At 34.0% G+C, this 16,183-nt stretch overlaps 3 protein-coding genes across 3 annotated transcripts; 1 reads left to right on the top strand and 2 right to left on the bottom strand.

Moving 5' to 3' along the window:
• Positions 1-1,945: 1,945 nt before the first annotated feature.
• On the bottom strand, positions 1,946-3,657 carry zgc:101664 (uncharacterized protein LOC450064 homolog). Its single transcript, XM_051902941.1, has 2 exons — positions 3,510-3,657; positions 1,946-2,722 (listed from the first exon to the last, which is right to left on the bottom strand). The coding sequence occupies exons 1-2, from the start codon at positions 3,525-3,527 to the stop codon at positions 2,081-2,083; spliced, it is 660 nt and encodes a 219-aa protein (XP_051758901.1). The 5' UTR covers positions 3,528-3,657; the 3' UTR covers positions 1,946-2,080.
• Positions 3,658-3,678: 21 nt separating this feature from the next.
• On the top strand, positions 3,679-6,855 carry srp19 (signal recognition particle 19). The gene is given in 6 exon segments (XM_051902943.1): positions 3,679-3,826; positions 5,299-5,374; positions 5,448-5,519; positions 5,591-5,699; positions 6,289-6,311; positions 6,313-6,855. Coding segments are annotated over 6 exon segments (426 nt in total). The 5' UTR covers positions 3,679-3,788; the 3' UTR covers positions 6,421-6,855.
• A 1-nt stretch (position 6,856) lies between these two features.
• LOC127517395 (protein FAM240B) lies at positions 6,857-10,405 on the bottom strand. Its single transcript, XM_051902946.1, has 3 exons — positions 9,625-10,405; positions 9,426-9,550; positions 6,857-6,999 (listed from the first exon to the last, which is right to left on the bottom strand). Exons 2-3 carry the CDS (start codon positions 9,545-9,547, stop codon positions 6,873-6,875), a joined length of 249 nt encoding a protein of 82 aa, XP_051758906.1. The 5' UTR covers positions 9,548-9,550; positions 9,625-10,405; the 3' UTR covers positions 6,857-6,872.
• Positions 10,406-16,183: the final 5,778 nt, after the last annotated feature.

Genomic DNA, 16,183 nt, shown 5'->3' with positions numbered 1-16,183 from the left:
TTTCAGAGTCACTTTTGCAATACTGGAACATGTATGATTTTACACAGGAATGTTTAAACATTCTTACTGAAGGTGAGAAATAATTTGATATGTCTTTCACTATAAGGTCTACTATTGTCATGGCGTGCTGTATACAGTTGAGCTCAGAAGTTTACATTCCCCTTGCAGAATCTGCAAAAATGTGAATCATTTTAACAAAATAAGAAGGATCATGAAAATTGCATTTATTTAGTGCTGTCCTGAATAAACTATTTCACATAACAGTTGTTTACATAAAGTCCACAAGACAAAAAAATAGCAGAACTTATTAAAATGACCCCATTCAAAAGTTTCCACACCCTTGATTCTTAATACTGTGTGTGGTTACCTGATGATCCATGACTGTTGTTTTGTTTTGTGATGTTGTTCATGAGTCTCTTGTTTGTTCTGAGCAGTTAAACTGAGCTCTGTTCTTCAGAAAAATCCTCCAGGTTCTGCAGATCCTTCAGTTTTTCAGCATCTTCTGCATATTTGAACCCTTTCCAGCAGTGACTGAATGATTTTGAGATCCGTCTTTTCACACTGAGGGACTCAAACACAACTATTAAAAAAGGTTCAAACATTCACTGATGCTTCAGAAGGAAACACGATGCATTAAGAGTCGGGGGGTGAAAACTTTTGAACAAGAAGTTGATGTGCAAGTTTTTTTTATTTTGTCTAAAGAACATATTTTTTCATTTAGTTCTGCCCTTTGGAAGCTACAAAAGATACTTACATGTTTCCCAGAAGACAAAAAAGTACAATTTATTCTGTTCATCCAATTCAAAAAGTTTACATCCCCGACTCTTAATGCGTCGCGTTTCCTTCTGGAGCTTCAGTGAATGTTTGAAGCTTGTTTAATAGTGGATCATCAGGTAACCACACAGTATTCAGAATCAAGGGTGTGTAAACTTCTGAACAGGGTCATTTTAATAAATTCTGCTACTTTTTTGTCTTGTGGACTTTATGTAAACAACTGTTATGTGAAATAGTTTATTCAGGACAGTACTAAATAAAAAATAACATGCAATTTTCATGATCCTTCTTATTTTGTTAAAATGATTCACATTTTTCTAGATTCTACAAGGGGAATGTAAACTTCAGAGCTCAACTGTACATTCCCTTGTAAGTTCGGCAGCCTTTCAAAATATGCGGCAATATTTCAATAATCTGTTCTGTGGTGTGACGCAAACAATGAGGAACCTGAGGTGTAGAAAACCAGATGGAAAGGTTAAATCTAGTAGGAAGAACTTGCTTTTACTGTAAAAATGACCAGAGTGATCAGCAGATGGAAGACATGCAACACACACACACACACACAGTGAAAACTGTTTAGTATGTTTTTTTAAGCAATTTGGTAGGAAGTGACCTCATAAATAACCTTTACGTTGTACCCACGTCATTCGTGTCTTCATAAACCACACATGCGCACACACACACTTTAATACTTAGCAGGTCTGCACTTCAACACATGATGTTCTTCCTCAGTGTTTCTGTCTTGTTTTCCAGCACAAACATCTAAACATTCTTAAATCAAGATACATTTACTGGAGAAGAGAAATGACTGAAGATATTAAGACTGAAAAATTAATCAAAATGAAGTGAGTTTGTGCTTAAAACAAGAACAAATATCTGCTAATGGAGTCAGAAAAATAAACTTAATTCAAAGGGAGAACAGGAATATTTTTCTGACTCCACTGGCAGATATTTTGACACATATTTTTTCATTAAACAAGACTTAATATCTTCAGTCATTTCTCTTCTCCAGTAAATGTATCTTGATATTTGATATTTGTGCTGGAAAACAAGACAGAAACACTGAGGAAGAACATCATTATTTCAGTGTAATCAGTGTGAGTTTCAGTTTAACTAGTAAACATGAAGGTTTTAGATGAAGATTCTCCATCAAGCACGACAGAGACAGGTGTGAAACACACACAACATTTTAATACGGGTGTAAAATTCATGTCATATAAAAACAATTCATTAATGGCTAATTATAAATATAATATATTTTCACCCTGTTTCACTGTATAACATTCACAGAAAACTCAATAAACACTTATAACTTAATTATGTCTCCGAGTTTATGTGCAGTTAGTGTGATCTGCCCTGAGAGCTGGAACTCCTGCTTCAAGAAGTTCCCGATGTATTCGCAGTAGAAGACATCACAGTACAGCCAGATCTGAGCCAGCGCTCTCTGGAAGTTGGCGTTGCAGGTGGGCAGTCGTGAGCGTCTGATGGCTCGGTTCAGCTCCAGCCAGAGCTCCTCCACGCCGAGAGCGCCGCAGTTACGCTCACACACCACCCACTTCACCCTCTGATGGAGATCCAGCCCGTGCTTCTCAATGGTCTTACGGAAGAGCCGCGAGAACGAGTGCGTGATCTTGAGCGGTGTAGTCCTGTCTGTGATCACGCACCACGAGCGCTTGAACCTCTTCGGTTCAGACTCGAGTTTCCTCTCGGCTCTGGCGTCTGAAGCGTCCTGATGTTCCTCCGGTCGGAGCGGGATCTCCTGCGGCTCCTCGGAGGAGATCAGAGGAGGAGGTTTCTGGGGTCTGATGGGTTTCCGGGTGTCCGACGCAGACGGGTACCAGGGTCTGAATTCAGGCAGGATTGTGCTGGGAAACTCCTGCAGGACTCTGTGTGTGAGGAACACCACATCTCTGACCTCCAGCGGCGGCCGGAAATACACACTCACATCCTTACAACACAATCACAGTCACTGACGGGGTTATGAAGGAGTCTCTTGATCAAAAATACAGTAAAAAATGTGAAATATTTTTGTAACTTAAAATAACTTTTATATATGTGAATATATAGTAAAGTGTAATTTATTCCTGTGAATTTTCAGCATCATTACTCCAGTCTTCAGTGTCACATGATCCTTCAGAAATCATTCTAATATGATGATTTGCTGCTCAAGAAACATTTATGATTATTATCAATGTTGAAAACAGTTCATATTTTTTAAATACCTCAAATTAATACTTTTATTCATCAAGGACGCATTAAATTGATCAAAAGTGACATTTATAATGTTACAAAAGATTCTATTTCAAATAAATGCTGTTCTTCTGAACTTTCTATTCATCAAAGAATCCTGAAAAATAAAATGTATCACAGTTTCCACAAAAATCTGAACTGTTTTCAACACTGATAATAATCATAAATGTTTCTTGAGCAGCAAATCATCATATTAGAATGATTTCTGAAGGATCATGTGACACTGAAGACTGAAGTAATGATGCTGAAAATTCACAGGAATAAATTACACTTCACTATATATTCACATATATGAAATTTATTTTAAATTACAAAAACATCTCACGGTTTTTACTGTATTTTTGATCATTTTTTGATATATGATATATAAAATAGGTATGTACATAACGTAAACACAGACACAATTAGGCAAGGTAATAAGAAAATAGTGTCTGCATGTTTGTAAAACGATCATCCACATGAACATCACTTCCTCTCTTACTCACCTTCATTTCCTGTGACATATTTCATGATCTTTATGAACATGTTATCGAGTTTTGTGATCGCGTTTAAAGTAAACATGCTGCATGCTAACTGCAGCTAACGCTCTCTGGGCCGACAGGCGGCGCTGTGAGTGACGCCGCACCGGAAACAGCTGAAGAACACGCCCACTGCCGGATGTGTCGTGTACACAGAAGCGACACTCATCAGCGGTTCACTTCCAGTCGTTTGTAATCAAACGTGTACTTTTCAAACACGGATTTAACAGCTGAGAATCGGAAGAAATGGCGCATTTAACGACAAACCCGGCGGATAAAGAGCGGTCAGTGTCACACACACATTACAGTATTTATATGATTACATCTGTGACACAATTAACCTGTAAAACTCAGTGGAGTACCATGAAAATACCATGATAATCACTCAGTGCCATGGCAAATGTGTGTGTGTGTGTGTGTGTGTCATATATATATATATAAACATTACACACCACACAATTACTATGAGATTGTGTAGTACAGGGTTTTCAAACTGGGGTTTCACAAAGAAGTGTGAAATTTTTTTTTGTAAAAATAAATAAATAAAAATAAGATTAATCTAACTAATCAAACAAATATACTCGATTAAAATAAATAAAAGTTAAAATAAATAAATACATATGTTTTTAAATAAATTATTAATGCATATGATTAAAATAAATAAAAACATATGATAAATAAATAAAACTCGAATTAAATAATACATCCGAAATAAACATTTGATAATAAAAAGAATTGAATTGAATACATTTGATTAAGTTAATTTAAATAAATTTGATTTAAAAAATAACTACATAAAACATTTGATTAAAATAATAAATTATTAAAATAAATAAAACATTGTTTAAATAGAAACAAATATGAAAAGCAGTGTAAAAATAAGATTAAACTTAGTAAATTTATTAAAATAAATTAAATTTATTTAAAAAATGAATATATATATATATAATAAAACTTTAAATAATTAATACATCTGATTAAATTTGATAAGAATTTTTAAAATAAATTAATCTTGATTTAAATAAATGAATACATTTGATTTAAATAAGTTAATTTAAATAAAATTTGATGTAAACAAAAAATAACTACATAATTTGATTAAAATCATAAATTATTAAAATGAAATATTTGTTAAAATAGAAATGTAAAAAATTGTAAATATGTAAAAGATTAAATTTAGTAAATTAAAATAAAAAAATTTTAAATAAATAAATTATTACATGCAATTAAAACAAACATGATAGCAATAAATAAGAAACTTTTAAAATAAACTTGATTTAAATAGTTAATACATCTGATTAAATTTTATAACAATAAAAAGAATTTTAAAATGAATTTTTTTTAAAATAATAAATACATTGGATTTAAATAAGTTAATTTAAATAAAGTTAGATTCAAACAAAAAATAACTAAACATTTGATTAAAATAATAAATTATTAAAATGAATAATTTGTTTATATATAGAAACAAATAGGAAAGGCAGTGTAAAAATATTAAACAGCAAATACTTATTTAAAAAAATAAATAATACATTTGATTAAAATGAATAATTACATCTTACAATACTAACTACAGTGAGTAAAAGCACAATAATGTAATAAACTAAATATTTTTCAAATTTATAACAATTTTTCACAGTATTAATGGGGTATTTATACGTAAAATTATATAACTGCCTGTTAAATTTTAGGATAGATCATATTTTAGATCTAAAAGATTGAAAAGCCCTGATCTGTTTTGATCTTTCATCACCAGGTTTTTGTGCATATATCCAGCGTACATCAACAGTAAGAAGACGTTAGCAGAAGGAAGAAGAATCCCTGCGGAAAAGGTGTGTGTGACTGACAGCTGCTCATGATGTGTGTGTGTGTGTGTGTGTCTGATCTGTGTGTGTTTGTTTTCAGGCTGTGGAGAACCCGTCGTGTGCCGAGATCCGGGATGTTCTCACCGCCGCTGGACTGAACGTTCTCCTGGAGGTCTGGCTCTTGAGTTAAACACATGATGATTCTCCTGTTGATGTGAAATCATGACACTCTCCCTCTCGCAGAACAAGATGTACCCGCGGGAATGGAACAGAGACGTCCAGTTCAGAGGACGAGTCCGTATTCAGCTCAAACTCGAGGATGGAAGTTTGTGCCAAGACAAGTTTTCTTCTAGTAATTAATTTTCCTCTCACATAAAACATTTCTTAAAGGGACAGTTCACCCAAAAAAAAAAAAATTGTCATTTACTCACTCTCAAGTTGTTCCAAACCTGTAAGAGTTTCTTTGCTCTTCTGAAGACCAAAGAAGATATTTTGAAGAACCAAACAGGTGTTGGTCCCCATTGACTTCCACAGTATGGAAAAAAATAAAAAATACAATGTAAGTCAATGGGGACCAACAACTTAAGGGCAAGTAAGTGACAGAATTTTCATTTTTGGGTGAACTACCCCTTTAAGGTGAGACAGCACAGGTGAACAGGGTAAAACAACGTAAATAATACTTCCCTAGTTGATTGATTACATTAAATATTGCGTACATTTCCAGAACTGCTGAAGTGGAGATTTTGTCTTTAAAGATATGGATTGAGATTGAAATTTACAGATGCAAATCATAAAATAAGTGTATTTGGGATGTTTTCTTTCAACTAGTCTGAAAAAAGACAAGTTATTGAGGCACATCAGTGCATGAAAAACAGTGTTTTGCCTTTAAATGTGGCGTATCATGAGAGGAAATGACATCACTCGTCTCTCTTCGCCTTCAGGAAAAGATGTGATGTTTTATGCAGGCCGAGATGATCCCGAAGCTCAAGAGCCGGACGCAGAAGAGCGGAGGAGCCGACGCCGGATCACAGCTGGGAGAAGGAGGGAAGAAGGGAAAGAAGAAGAAGAAGTAGATGATTCAAGTCTCAAGGCATCGTTTTGGCTCCTCGTTGATGGTTTTTGTTGGACTCCAAATGTTTATTTTCATTGGCACCTGATAGACTTTCATTCAAGCATCAGATCGTTCTTTAGTTTTTAATATTTCACTTTCAGGAGCTGCACAGAGCAGGTGTTTTTTGTTAATTCGTGATGGATTGAGTTTAAATGAACGCTGACAGAGCTCAAAATACATTGGCTGCTCGTATGACGGCATCTTTCAGCACGTTTGTCTAGGTGTGTTTGTGAGGATCAGTGTTTCGACACGGCCGTAACAGGCTGTGAAATGTCAGCGCTCGCGTCCTTCAGCGCACCTGTTCGCCGCTGACAGAGGATACGGACGGAGCGACCGCTGTAGCCTGAATATTTCCATCTGCCGTTTGTGAGTGTGAAATAAAGAGAATCGGACACAAGTCAGAAGCTCGTGTGTTTATTGTGGCATCGGATCAGTGTGATCTGTCTGTAATGCGGTCACTGAATTTGCCCCGGGGTTGTCGCCAAAATTCTTCAGATGTTTCGTCCGAGTCTCCAGTCTCAAGAGCCACTCGTCACGCAGCCTGAAATCACACAGTTACACGCTTTCAGGCTTTTGCACTGCAGGATTATCATGTGTTCACATCTACTGCTAAAGCTTTGTTTGTTTCAAGCATATTCACTAGTGTTCAAGAGTTTGGGGTCGGTAGGATTTTATGTTTTTGTAAAGAAGAGTCTCTTCTGCTCACCAAGGCTGCGTTTACTTGATCAAAAATACAGTAAAAACAGTGAAATATTATTATAATGTAAATCGGCTGTTTTCTATGTGAATATATAGTAAAATATAATTTATTCCTGTGATCAAAGCTGAATTTTCAGCATCATTACTCCAATCTTCAGTACGGAAGAGGATTAGGGCCAAGTAATAATAAAAAATAAAACCATCTTGAGAATTTCGTTACATTTCGAGGAAAAATAAATAAATAAAATGTTGAGAAAAACTTGTTAAATTTCGAGAATAACGTTTTTTCGGGGAAAAAAGTCAATGTTGAGAATAAACATTAGATTTCGAGAATAAAGTCGTGTTTTGAGGAGAAAAGTGTCGAAATACAATGTCGAGAATAAAATCATTAAATTTTGAAAATAAAGTTGTGTTTTGAGAAAAAAATGTTGAGAATAAAGTCGTGTTTCAAAAAACCTCATTAAATTTGTGTTTCAGGAAAAAAAGTCAAAATAAAATGTTGAGAATAAACATTAAATTGAGAATAAAGTCTTGTTTCGAGAAAAAACTAGTTAAATTTCAAGAAAAAAAGTCAAAATACAATGTCGAGAATAAAGTTGTTTCTCGAGAAAAAAAAAAGTCAAATGTTGAGAATAAAATCATTCGATTTCGAGAATAAAGTCGTGTTTCAAGAAAAAAAGTCAAAATACAAAGTCGAGAAAAACTTGTTAAATTTCGAGAATAAAGTTGAAATACAATGTTGAGAATAAAATCATTAAATTTCGAGAATAAAGTCGTGTTTTGAGGAAAAAAAATGTCAAAATAAAATGTTGATAACATGTTTCGAGAAAAAACTAAAGTTGTGTTTTCGGGAAAAAAACGTCAAAATACAATGTCAAGAATAAAGTCGTTATGTTTTGAGAAAAAAAAATCAAAAATGTTGAGAATAAAATCATTAGATTTTGTTTCAAGAAAAAAAGTAGAAATAAAATGTTGAGAATAAACTCAAATTTTCAAGAATAAAGTCGTGTTTCGAGAAGAACACACATTTTTACTGTAAATGTGCAAACGGAAACAGAAAGGACAATCTCTATTATATCTCTACAGAAGAACAGACTTTATGAAATAAAGTACACAGAAAGATAAATGTACACACTCGTCCAGCCTATGCTTATCTGCACATAATACGGTTTATTAATAAGGTGTGTACAGAATTTGATCTTTTAATAAGCGTTTTTCACATTAAGCGTTTTAGAATCATGTTTTCGTTTTCAGTTATAATTAGCTCAAGCTGTTTTTCTTTGTTATTAAACAGGAAGACTAAAATATACTAGCTTGACTGTGATCCAACTCTGTCATGTCAGTATGAAATGAACATGACACTGTTCAGTGTGTTTATTCTCTACATTTTATTTCAAGTTTTCTCGAAACACGACTTTATTATTGAAATTTAATGATTTTATTCTCAACATTGTATTTCAACTTTTTTTCTCAGTTTAATCTCGTATTATAATGACTTTAATTTTCAGATGACTTTATTTTTTTTTATTATCGCTTGGCCCTGTGTCACATGATCCTTCAGAAATCATTCTAATATGATGATTTGCTGCTCAAACATTTATGATTATTATCAATATTGAAAACAGTTCATATTTTTGTGGAAACTGTGACATTTTATTTTTCAGGATTCTTTGATGAATAGAAAGTTTAAAAGAACAGCATTTATTTGAAATAGAATCTTTTATAACATTATAAATGTCACTTTTGATCAATTTAATGTGTCCTTGATGAATAAAAGTATTAATTTCTGTAATAAAATCTCACCGACCCCACATTTTTGAACTGTAGTGTATATATTTCATTGATGTTAGATGCAAGATATATTAATAATTTTCACTTTTTATTTTAAGCTCAAAAAGTATCTTTAATAATTCTATCAATAAACTGACTGTATGTGGGAAATACAGTATTTATTATAATATATTAGCACACCTGTCATGGATTATTGAATTTGAGGGCTGTACTCTTGATAATCTTCTGGATATTAAATATCACCTCAAAACACACACCGAATGTCCCTTCACACCCGCTCGATGGTGTAGAATAATACAGTTGCAATCAAACAGAATAAATACAACAGAATATTGGGTGTTTTTGCCTTAAATTCTGTCTTATAATATTCAGTCCAGCACTTTAATATGTGCAGAAATGACTATATTAAGAAAAATATCACGTCTACATGAATAATAGCTTTTGTTGATCAAACTGCGTGTGATCTGCGTGACTCACTTTGTGAGAGCGCTCTTCTTCATTCTGTCTTCTTCAACTTCTATCATGTGATTGTGACTGACGATCTTCTGCTCCCAGAATGATTTAATGAAGAGTTTGTCATGAATGAGAGCGGAACTCATCTCCTGCGGAGAGACGACATCTGCTTACAGTAAATAATCAAACACACATAAATCATCACGGGTCTCTCTGTAGTTACCTGATTCTGCTAAGTACAAGATCAGCAGTTCAGCAGATCTTCATCATCCACACGTGTTCGACTGAGCTCAGAGATCCGCTGCGTCTTTATTCAAGTATGACTGAAGTGTCATCAGCGCCTCTAATGATGCTTCTGAGCTCCTCCTCGGGTTTATTTCAGATCTCGGAGGCTTTTCTCTGTTCCTGCTGCGGATGATCATTGGACAAACGCTGCAAACTAATGAACTTATTACTGCAAACGCCTGATGACAGTATCATGTTCACATCGACAGCCTCGACAACAGTGAATATATTTGCTCCTGACGCTGAGGTCGCAGCTATCACACACAAACAGTGTCAGCGGCAGTTTTCACACCTGATATCCGCCTGCCTCCATTACATAAAGAATGTATTTTTAAGGTGGAAAGCATCTTGCATATGTTGTAAAGGACCATCGCATCCAAAATAACCCCTCTAATCATCAAGTGACAGACACATTAAAACACGTGTCTCGGAGCTCAATCTGCACTTACGCGTTAAGAGGAAAACATCACATCCGTCTGTCTGTCCATGAACACAGAAATCTTAAAGTCACCATGAAATCAAAACTGACAATTCTTATTTTTTTTATGTAATATTTACTATAAATTCATGTTCCTCATAATCTTGAATCAGAATATCTTCTCCTCCCTCTTGCAGCATCTCTTCTCTTCTCTGATGATGAGGGCGGGGCAACCTGTCACTCACATGAGATCCACCAATAGCAAACCACAACCATCCAATCAATTCCCCACATACATAATCAAGTTAAAACCCGTCCTACATTTTTTACCCATTCATAAATGTGTTCATATGACATACAATGTATGCAAACAAAGATTTTAGATATACAAAGACGGTGCACTCATATGAATAGGAGAAAGTGCAATGCGCAATATGGCAGAACAAGTCCCGCCTTCTAAATAAAAGAGCCAATCGCCAAATCGCTTTGGATAATTTTATGTTTCCCCATTTAAAGATATGGGTATGGAAGCTTGTTTCCGCCACTAAATAAAAAAATAAAGGTAATTGTGAGTTATGAAGTCCGAATTGTGTGATATAAAGTCTGAATTGCGAGTTATAAAGTCTGAATTACGTGATATAAAGTCCGAATTGTGAGTTATAAAGTCCGAATTACGTGATATAAAGTCATGATTGCGTGATATAAAGTCCGAATTGCGAGTTATAAAGTCTGAATTACGTGATATAAAGTCATGATTGCGTGATATAAAGTCCGAATTGCGAGTTATAAAGTCCGAATTACGTGATATAAAGTCATGACTGCGTGATATAAAGTCCGAATTGTGAGATATAAAGTCCGAATTGCGAGATATAAATTCTGACGCAATTCTGACGTGCACAAGGTATTTTTGAATCAGCGTTTGCAACTTTCAGTTCGATAGAGCCATTATAAATTGATCTTATGCTCTCTTATGTTCTCCGAATTATCAAAATGTCCAGTTTTTAAAAATGTTTTTTTTTTCTTGGTTATGCGAAAGTTAAGGGAAACATTCTATTCTATCATTCTTCAAACATTATGGGAACGTTACTTTTGAATGTTCTCTGAATGTTCTGAAACAAGTAGAAACATTTAAAAAACGTTAGATGAACGTCCAACTAAAACGTTTCCATGCATAACGTTGTTGGGCTGATTTTTTGAGACATCAAAACATTTGTTCAGAACTTTGAGAGAACCTTGCCAGAACGTTCTGTTCTCTGGGCAGTGTCTGCTAAATGAATAGATGTAAACGTCTGTGTTCAGCGATGGCCTCCGTCTGCGCAGCTGCGTTCTCGAGCTCATCTATTGTTCAGTCACATTACGGCACATTAACACCTGCTCATTTTCTTGCCCTTTTACACAAGGCCAAATGTATCTGGAAAATCTGGGTGTGATACAAAGCCGATCACACAAGTGTGACATTTCATGTCTTCTGGGCGTGATTCGTCCTGATCTCGAGGTCTTAACCACCGGCATGAGCTCTATTTTAGTCTCGGCAGCGTGTAATTATGATATAAGACACTAATGCTGTTTAAGACATCAGTCACAGCTGCACAGGCGGCGTGAGTCATTGTTTTAAAATAAACTTTGCTGTATGGCTGTTTTTTGAACCTGCATTGATGATATTAAACCCAAACATGTGATGTAAGCTCAGAGCCTTTCCCACTTATCTCAGTGTGATGCAAACGTCTTCACCACATTAACCCTTGAGATCCTTCGGCCTCTTAAACTGCTTATAAATCTCTGGTTATGCTTTATTATCACCAAATATTGGACTCAGTCTTTTTGCCAACTTGTTTTCTATCACTTAGCACAGGTTTTGTGTTTCTATTTGAGTAAACAAGACTTAATATCTTCAGTCATTTCTCTTCTCCAGTAAATGTATCTTGATTTAAGAATGTTTAGATGTTTGTGCTGGAAAACAAGACAGAAACACTGAGCAAAATTTAAGCTTATTGTAGAGTTTAGAGAAAAGACGCTGTTGAAGGATGATTTTTGCTCTGTTTTGGTTCTTGGCCTGATGCTGAAGTCACATGGAGATGAGATTAAACAACAGACAAACACAGACGCTGCCAGCTTTAGCAAGTTAAGCAGATATCAGATGAAGTGACGGCAGATCTGCTTTCAGCTGCGGTGACATTTACTCAGATCATTGTGTTTCAGAGACGGACGGTCACAGAGAGAGAGCGGACCTCTAGTGGACGAGCTGCTGCGTCTCCGACTGTACGGAGGATCATTTTATTCCATAATTAAACATCTCCTAAACATACTTTATCACTAGAAAAAAAATAACCTATTAAACATGAGAGTATTATGCAATCATTTTTCCTTATAGAAGGTTTTTGGTGTCGCGGTCGATGCAGGGAAGAGGAGAGGCTTGGAACTCACTATTAAAGAAACAAAAGGTAATCCATACAAGAGAGAAACAAAGCAAACATCAACATGACAATCCATGCAAAGACAACGACTGACTGAAACATCAGAGAAGCTGATGAGATAACAAGATAACAAGACACACCGGCAATCAAGCGAAAACAATGATCAAAAGAACTGCAAACAGACACAGGAAACTGAGGCAAGAAACACAATAAAGTCCTTTAGTTCACTTCAGGATTAAAACTTCCTGATAATTTACTCATGTTTATATCGTTCTTTCTTCAGTGGAAAAGAAATGAAGGTTTTTGAGGAAAACATTCCAGGATTTTTCTCCATATAGTGGACTTCACTGGGGTTCAACGGGTTGAAGGTCCAAATGTCAGTTTCAGTGCAGCTTCAAAGAGCTCTACATGATCCCAGACGAGGAATAAGAGTCTAATCTAGAGAAACCATTGAAATTCGTACTCTTTTTAACCACAAATGCTCGTCTTGCACTGCTCTGTGATGCTCCACGCATTACGTAATCATGTTGGAAAGGTCACGTGATGTAGGTGGAAGTACCGCGGTAAAGAGAACTAGAAAACCACTGCCCATTTTTTTTAAATTATGAAGATAATATCATGAAGTTACTACAACTTAATAATAATAATAATAATAATAATAAAAAATCAACTAACCCAGAAATTTCAGTTTTAATTACACTCAATATTGAGTTGATGTAATGATCAGTGTTATTTTAGTATAAATGAGATATCATTAGTTTTTTAATATTTTGAATTTTAATTTTTCCATTTTAGTTTTAGTAATTTTGTTGTGTTTGTCATTTTATTTATTTTTTTTATTATTTTATGTAGGTGCATGAAGTTAAACTAAATGAAAATTTAAAAAAAAATTGCTTTGGCAACTAGCTGAAATAAAAATAAGTTTTCTAAATATTTTATTTTATTATATTCCATTATTTTTTAATGGTTTTAGTTTTATTTAACTATAATAATCCTGGTAATGATCAAAATTATATCAACAGAACTTGAACCAATGAACAAAAGAACTACAAACAGACACAGGAAAGAGAGGCATGAAACAAAATAAAAGTCCTTAAACACAAAACACAGGGCAATCGAGACGTTTAATTTCAACATTTATTTTTTACAGTCCTGTCCTCCTGAGACCCAGAAAAAAAAAGTTTTTTGAATTTAGTATTTTTTCACGTCATTATATTGTTTAGAGCATAAGAAACAAATGAAAAAAAATTTTTTTTTTTAAATATTATATTTTATTCATATGTTATGCTATGTCCTCTGCAGTGGACACAGTTGTTTAAAAAATAACATGACATGAAATGACATGTACAGGCAAAAACAATGGGATTTTTTTTAATCACCAATCAATTTTTAGGCTTCAGGATTGTTTTTAACCAAACTTTGTATAAAGATGATTCTCAACTATGTTATGAAAGATAGAATGGAATTAATTGATATACCATTTTACTTATGCAGTATGTGGGTAAAATGGCCATACATGGATTTTCCCGTTCAATACAATGTATCTAATTTGCATATTAATGTGTTCTTGGAGCAACATGCAATGAAAAAAGAAGTGTAATAATGGGAGTAATAATTGACAACATTTTCATAATAATATCTAATAATTAATAGGAATATTTATATATAATTTCTTTCCCTATTCACTTGTTGTGTCTCCTAAAATGATCATGCTGTAAGTCCTGGTGTCCTCTACAGAGGTCATGTATGAAATCAGTGTCCTGTTTCACAGAAAGTCATATTTTGATTATAAACCCCACAACATTTTCCTGAGATGTTGATTTATAACAAACACTTTGAAAATTAATCTGATTTAAATAATAATTACAAAATACTATCATATTTCCGTAAGAGTGCTAATTTTCATTTTCAGTCATATTTAAAGAACAAGAAGTTGTTGTCATCATGGCGAAACCTCTAAAAATTTGGTTTCTCTGCAAATCCCTGAATGTGCTCTTTACAGGACTTAAAACTGTGACATGTAGGATGTCAGAGAAAATCACTAAAATATACAGGGTATCCGCAGGGCATTAAAAAGCATTAAAAGTCATTAAATGGATTTTGTGAAAATTAAGGCCTTAAATGGCATTAAAAAGCATTAAATTTTATTTCTACAGGCATTAAATTTTTTTAGATAGTTTTGAAGAATCTTATGTGTATGGTGATTTTGTCAGACAACGTCTCGATTATAAATCAGGATTTTAGTGCTGGTTTAACGTGTCAGGGCTCGAACTTAGTGATTTAGTGATAGTGGATAATAATAGCCTGTATAATGTACTGACGATAACAAGGTTGTGCTGAGGCTCGCGCAGCATCTGGAGAAGAAATGGAAACATGAGCGAAGCACACAAAAAGAAACTCAGTTAAACATACTGCGGTAAAAATTAAAAATGTGGAGTTTTTAATAACTTGATACAGGTAAGCAAAACCACACGACCAAGAATGCTGTTTTCCTAAACAGGCTACCATCACGATTAAAAACGTGACACTGATTTCATACAACAGTTCAAGTAACAAGTAGTTAATATCAAGCCACTTACATTTTAGAAGGAACATTGACTGTTTTTGTTCTATTTTATCAGCGAAAATAGTTTCAAACAACGATCACAGCAGAACCAAAGCGCAACACTCAGCCTGCGTCTCAATGTGCATACTATCCGCCCTAAATAGTATGTGACATTAGTAATATTCAATACTATTTAGGGCGGATAGGGTGGATAGTATGCACATTGGGATGCAGGGTGAGCCTTGTTTTCATTACTGAATGATTCAGCGTTTTGAACGAATCAGTTGAGTCAATGATTCAATGACCCATTCATAAACAACTGCCTCATTCTTGAATGAATCAGCCGTTTGAATGAATCAATCAATGACCCACTCATTAAGACGGTCACTTGCCGCCACCTACTGGTGGTTTAGTTTAATTTTTAAAGTATTATTTCCCCCCCAACATTTCATATTTGTATTTTCAAACAATATTTAAAACAATCCCATAACATTATTTAATCTTAATGGGCCGCATTTCATATTGTCTGACAACAAAAACAGAAAAAATATATAAATGAAACTATTTTATTGGGAATTTGGCTGTATTAAAATATATTATGTGAGCAAAAGGGTAGCAGAGAAGCAGACATGTAAAGGGCTGACACTTGGCAGAATGCGAATACAACAATGACATGATGAATTTTCTAATTGCCGTATGTCGTCATCTATCGACATTTAGCGGCATATATATGGCATTAAAAAATTTAAAAATTGGCATTAAAAAGGCATTAAAAAGCATTAAATTAGATTTGATGAAACCTGTAGAAACCCTGAATATAATGTCCACTACAGAGGACAAAATTATATTCCTGCGTCTCAGGAGGCTATGCAAAAAACATGCTTGAAACTAGAAAACCACTGCCCATTTTTTAAGTTATCAAGACAATATCAAAGTTACTACAACTTAATAATAATAATAATAATAATAATAATAACAATAATAAATCTACTAACCCAGAAATATTTATATTTTAGTATAAATAAGATACCACTAGTTTATTTTTTAATATTTAGAAGTTTAGTTTTTCATTTTAGTTTTAGTAATTTTTTTGTCATTTTATTAGTTATTTAAGTACATC

Source organism: Ctenopharyngodon idella, chromosome 8 (assembly GCF_019924925.1).
Source record: "Ctenopharyngodon idella isolate HZGC_01 chromosome 8, HZGC01, whole genome shotgun sequence".
Classification (NCBI taxonomy): domain Eukaryota; kingdom Metazoa; phylum Chordata; class Actinopteri; order Cypriniformes; family Xenocyprididae; genus Ctenopharyngodon; species Ctenopharyngodon idella.
The sequence above is the reverse complement of the archived record's forward strand: the minus strand, read 5'-3'. Positions and strand labels throughout refer to the sequence as shown.

Coding starts and splice junctions, on each gene's coding strand:
- LOC127517395 (XM_051902946.1), bottom strand. CDS start 9,547: ATGAGTTCCGCTCTCATTCATGACAAACTCTTCATTAAATCATTCTGG. Junction 7,000..9,425: donor AAGAAGAGCGCTCTCACAAA/GTGAGTCACGCA, acceptor GTGTGATTTCAG/GCTGCGTGACGAGTGGCTCT.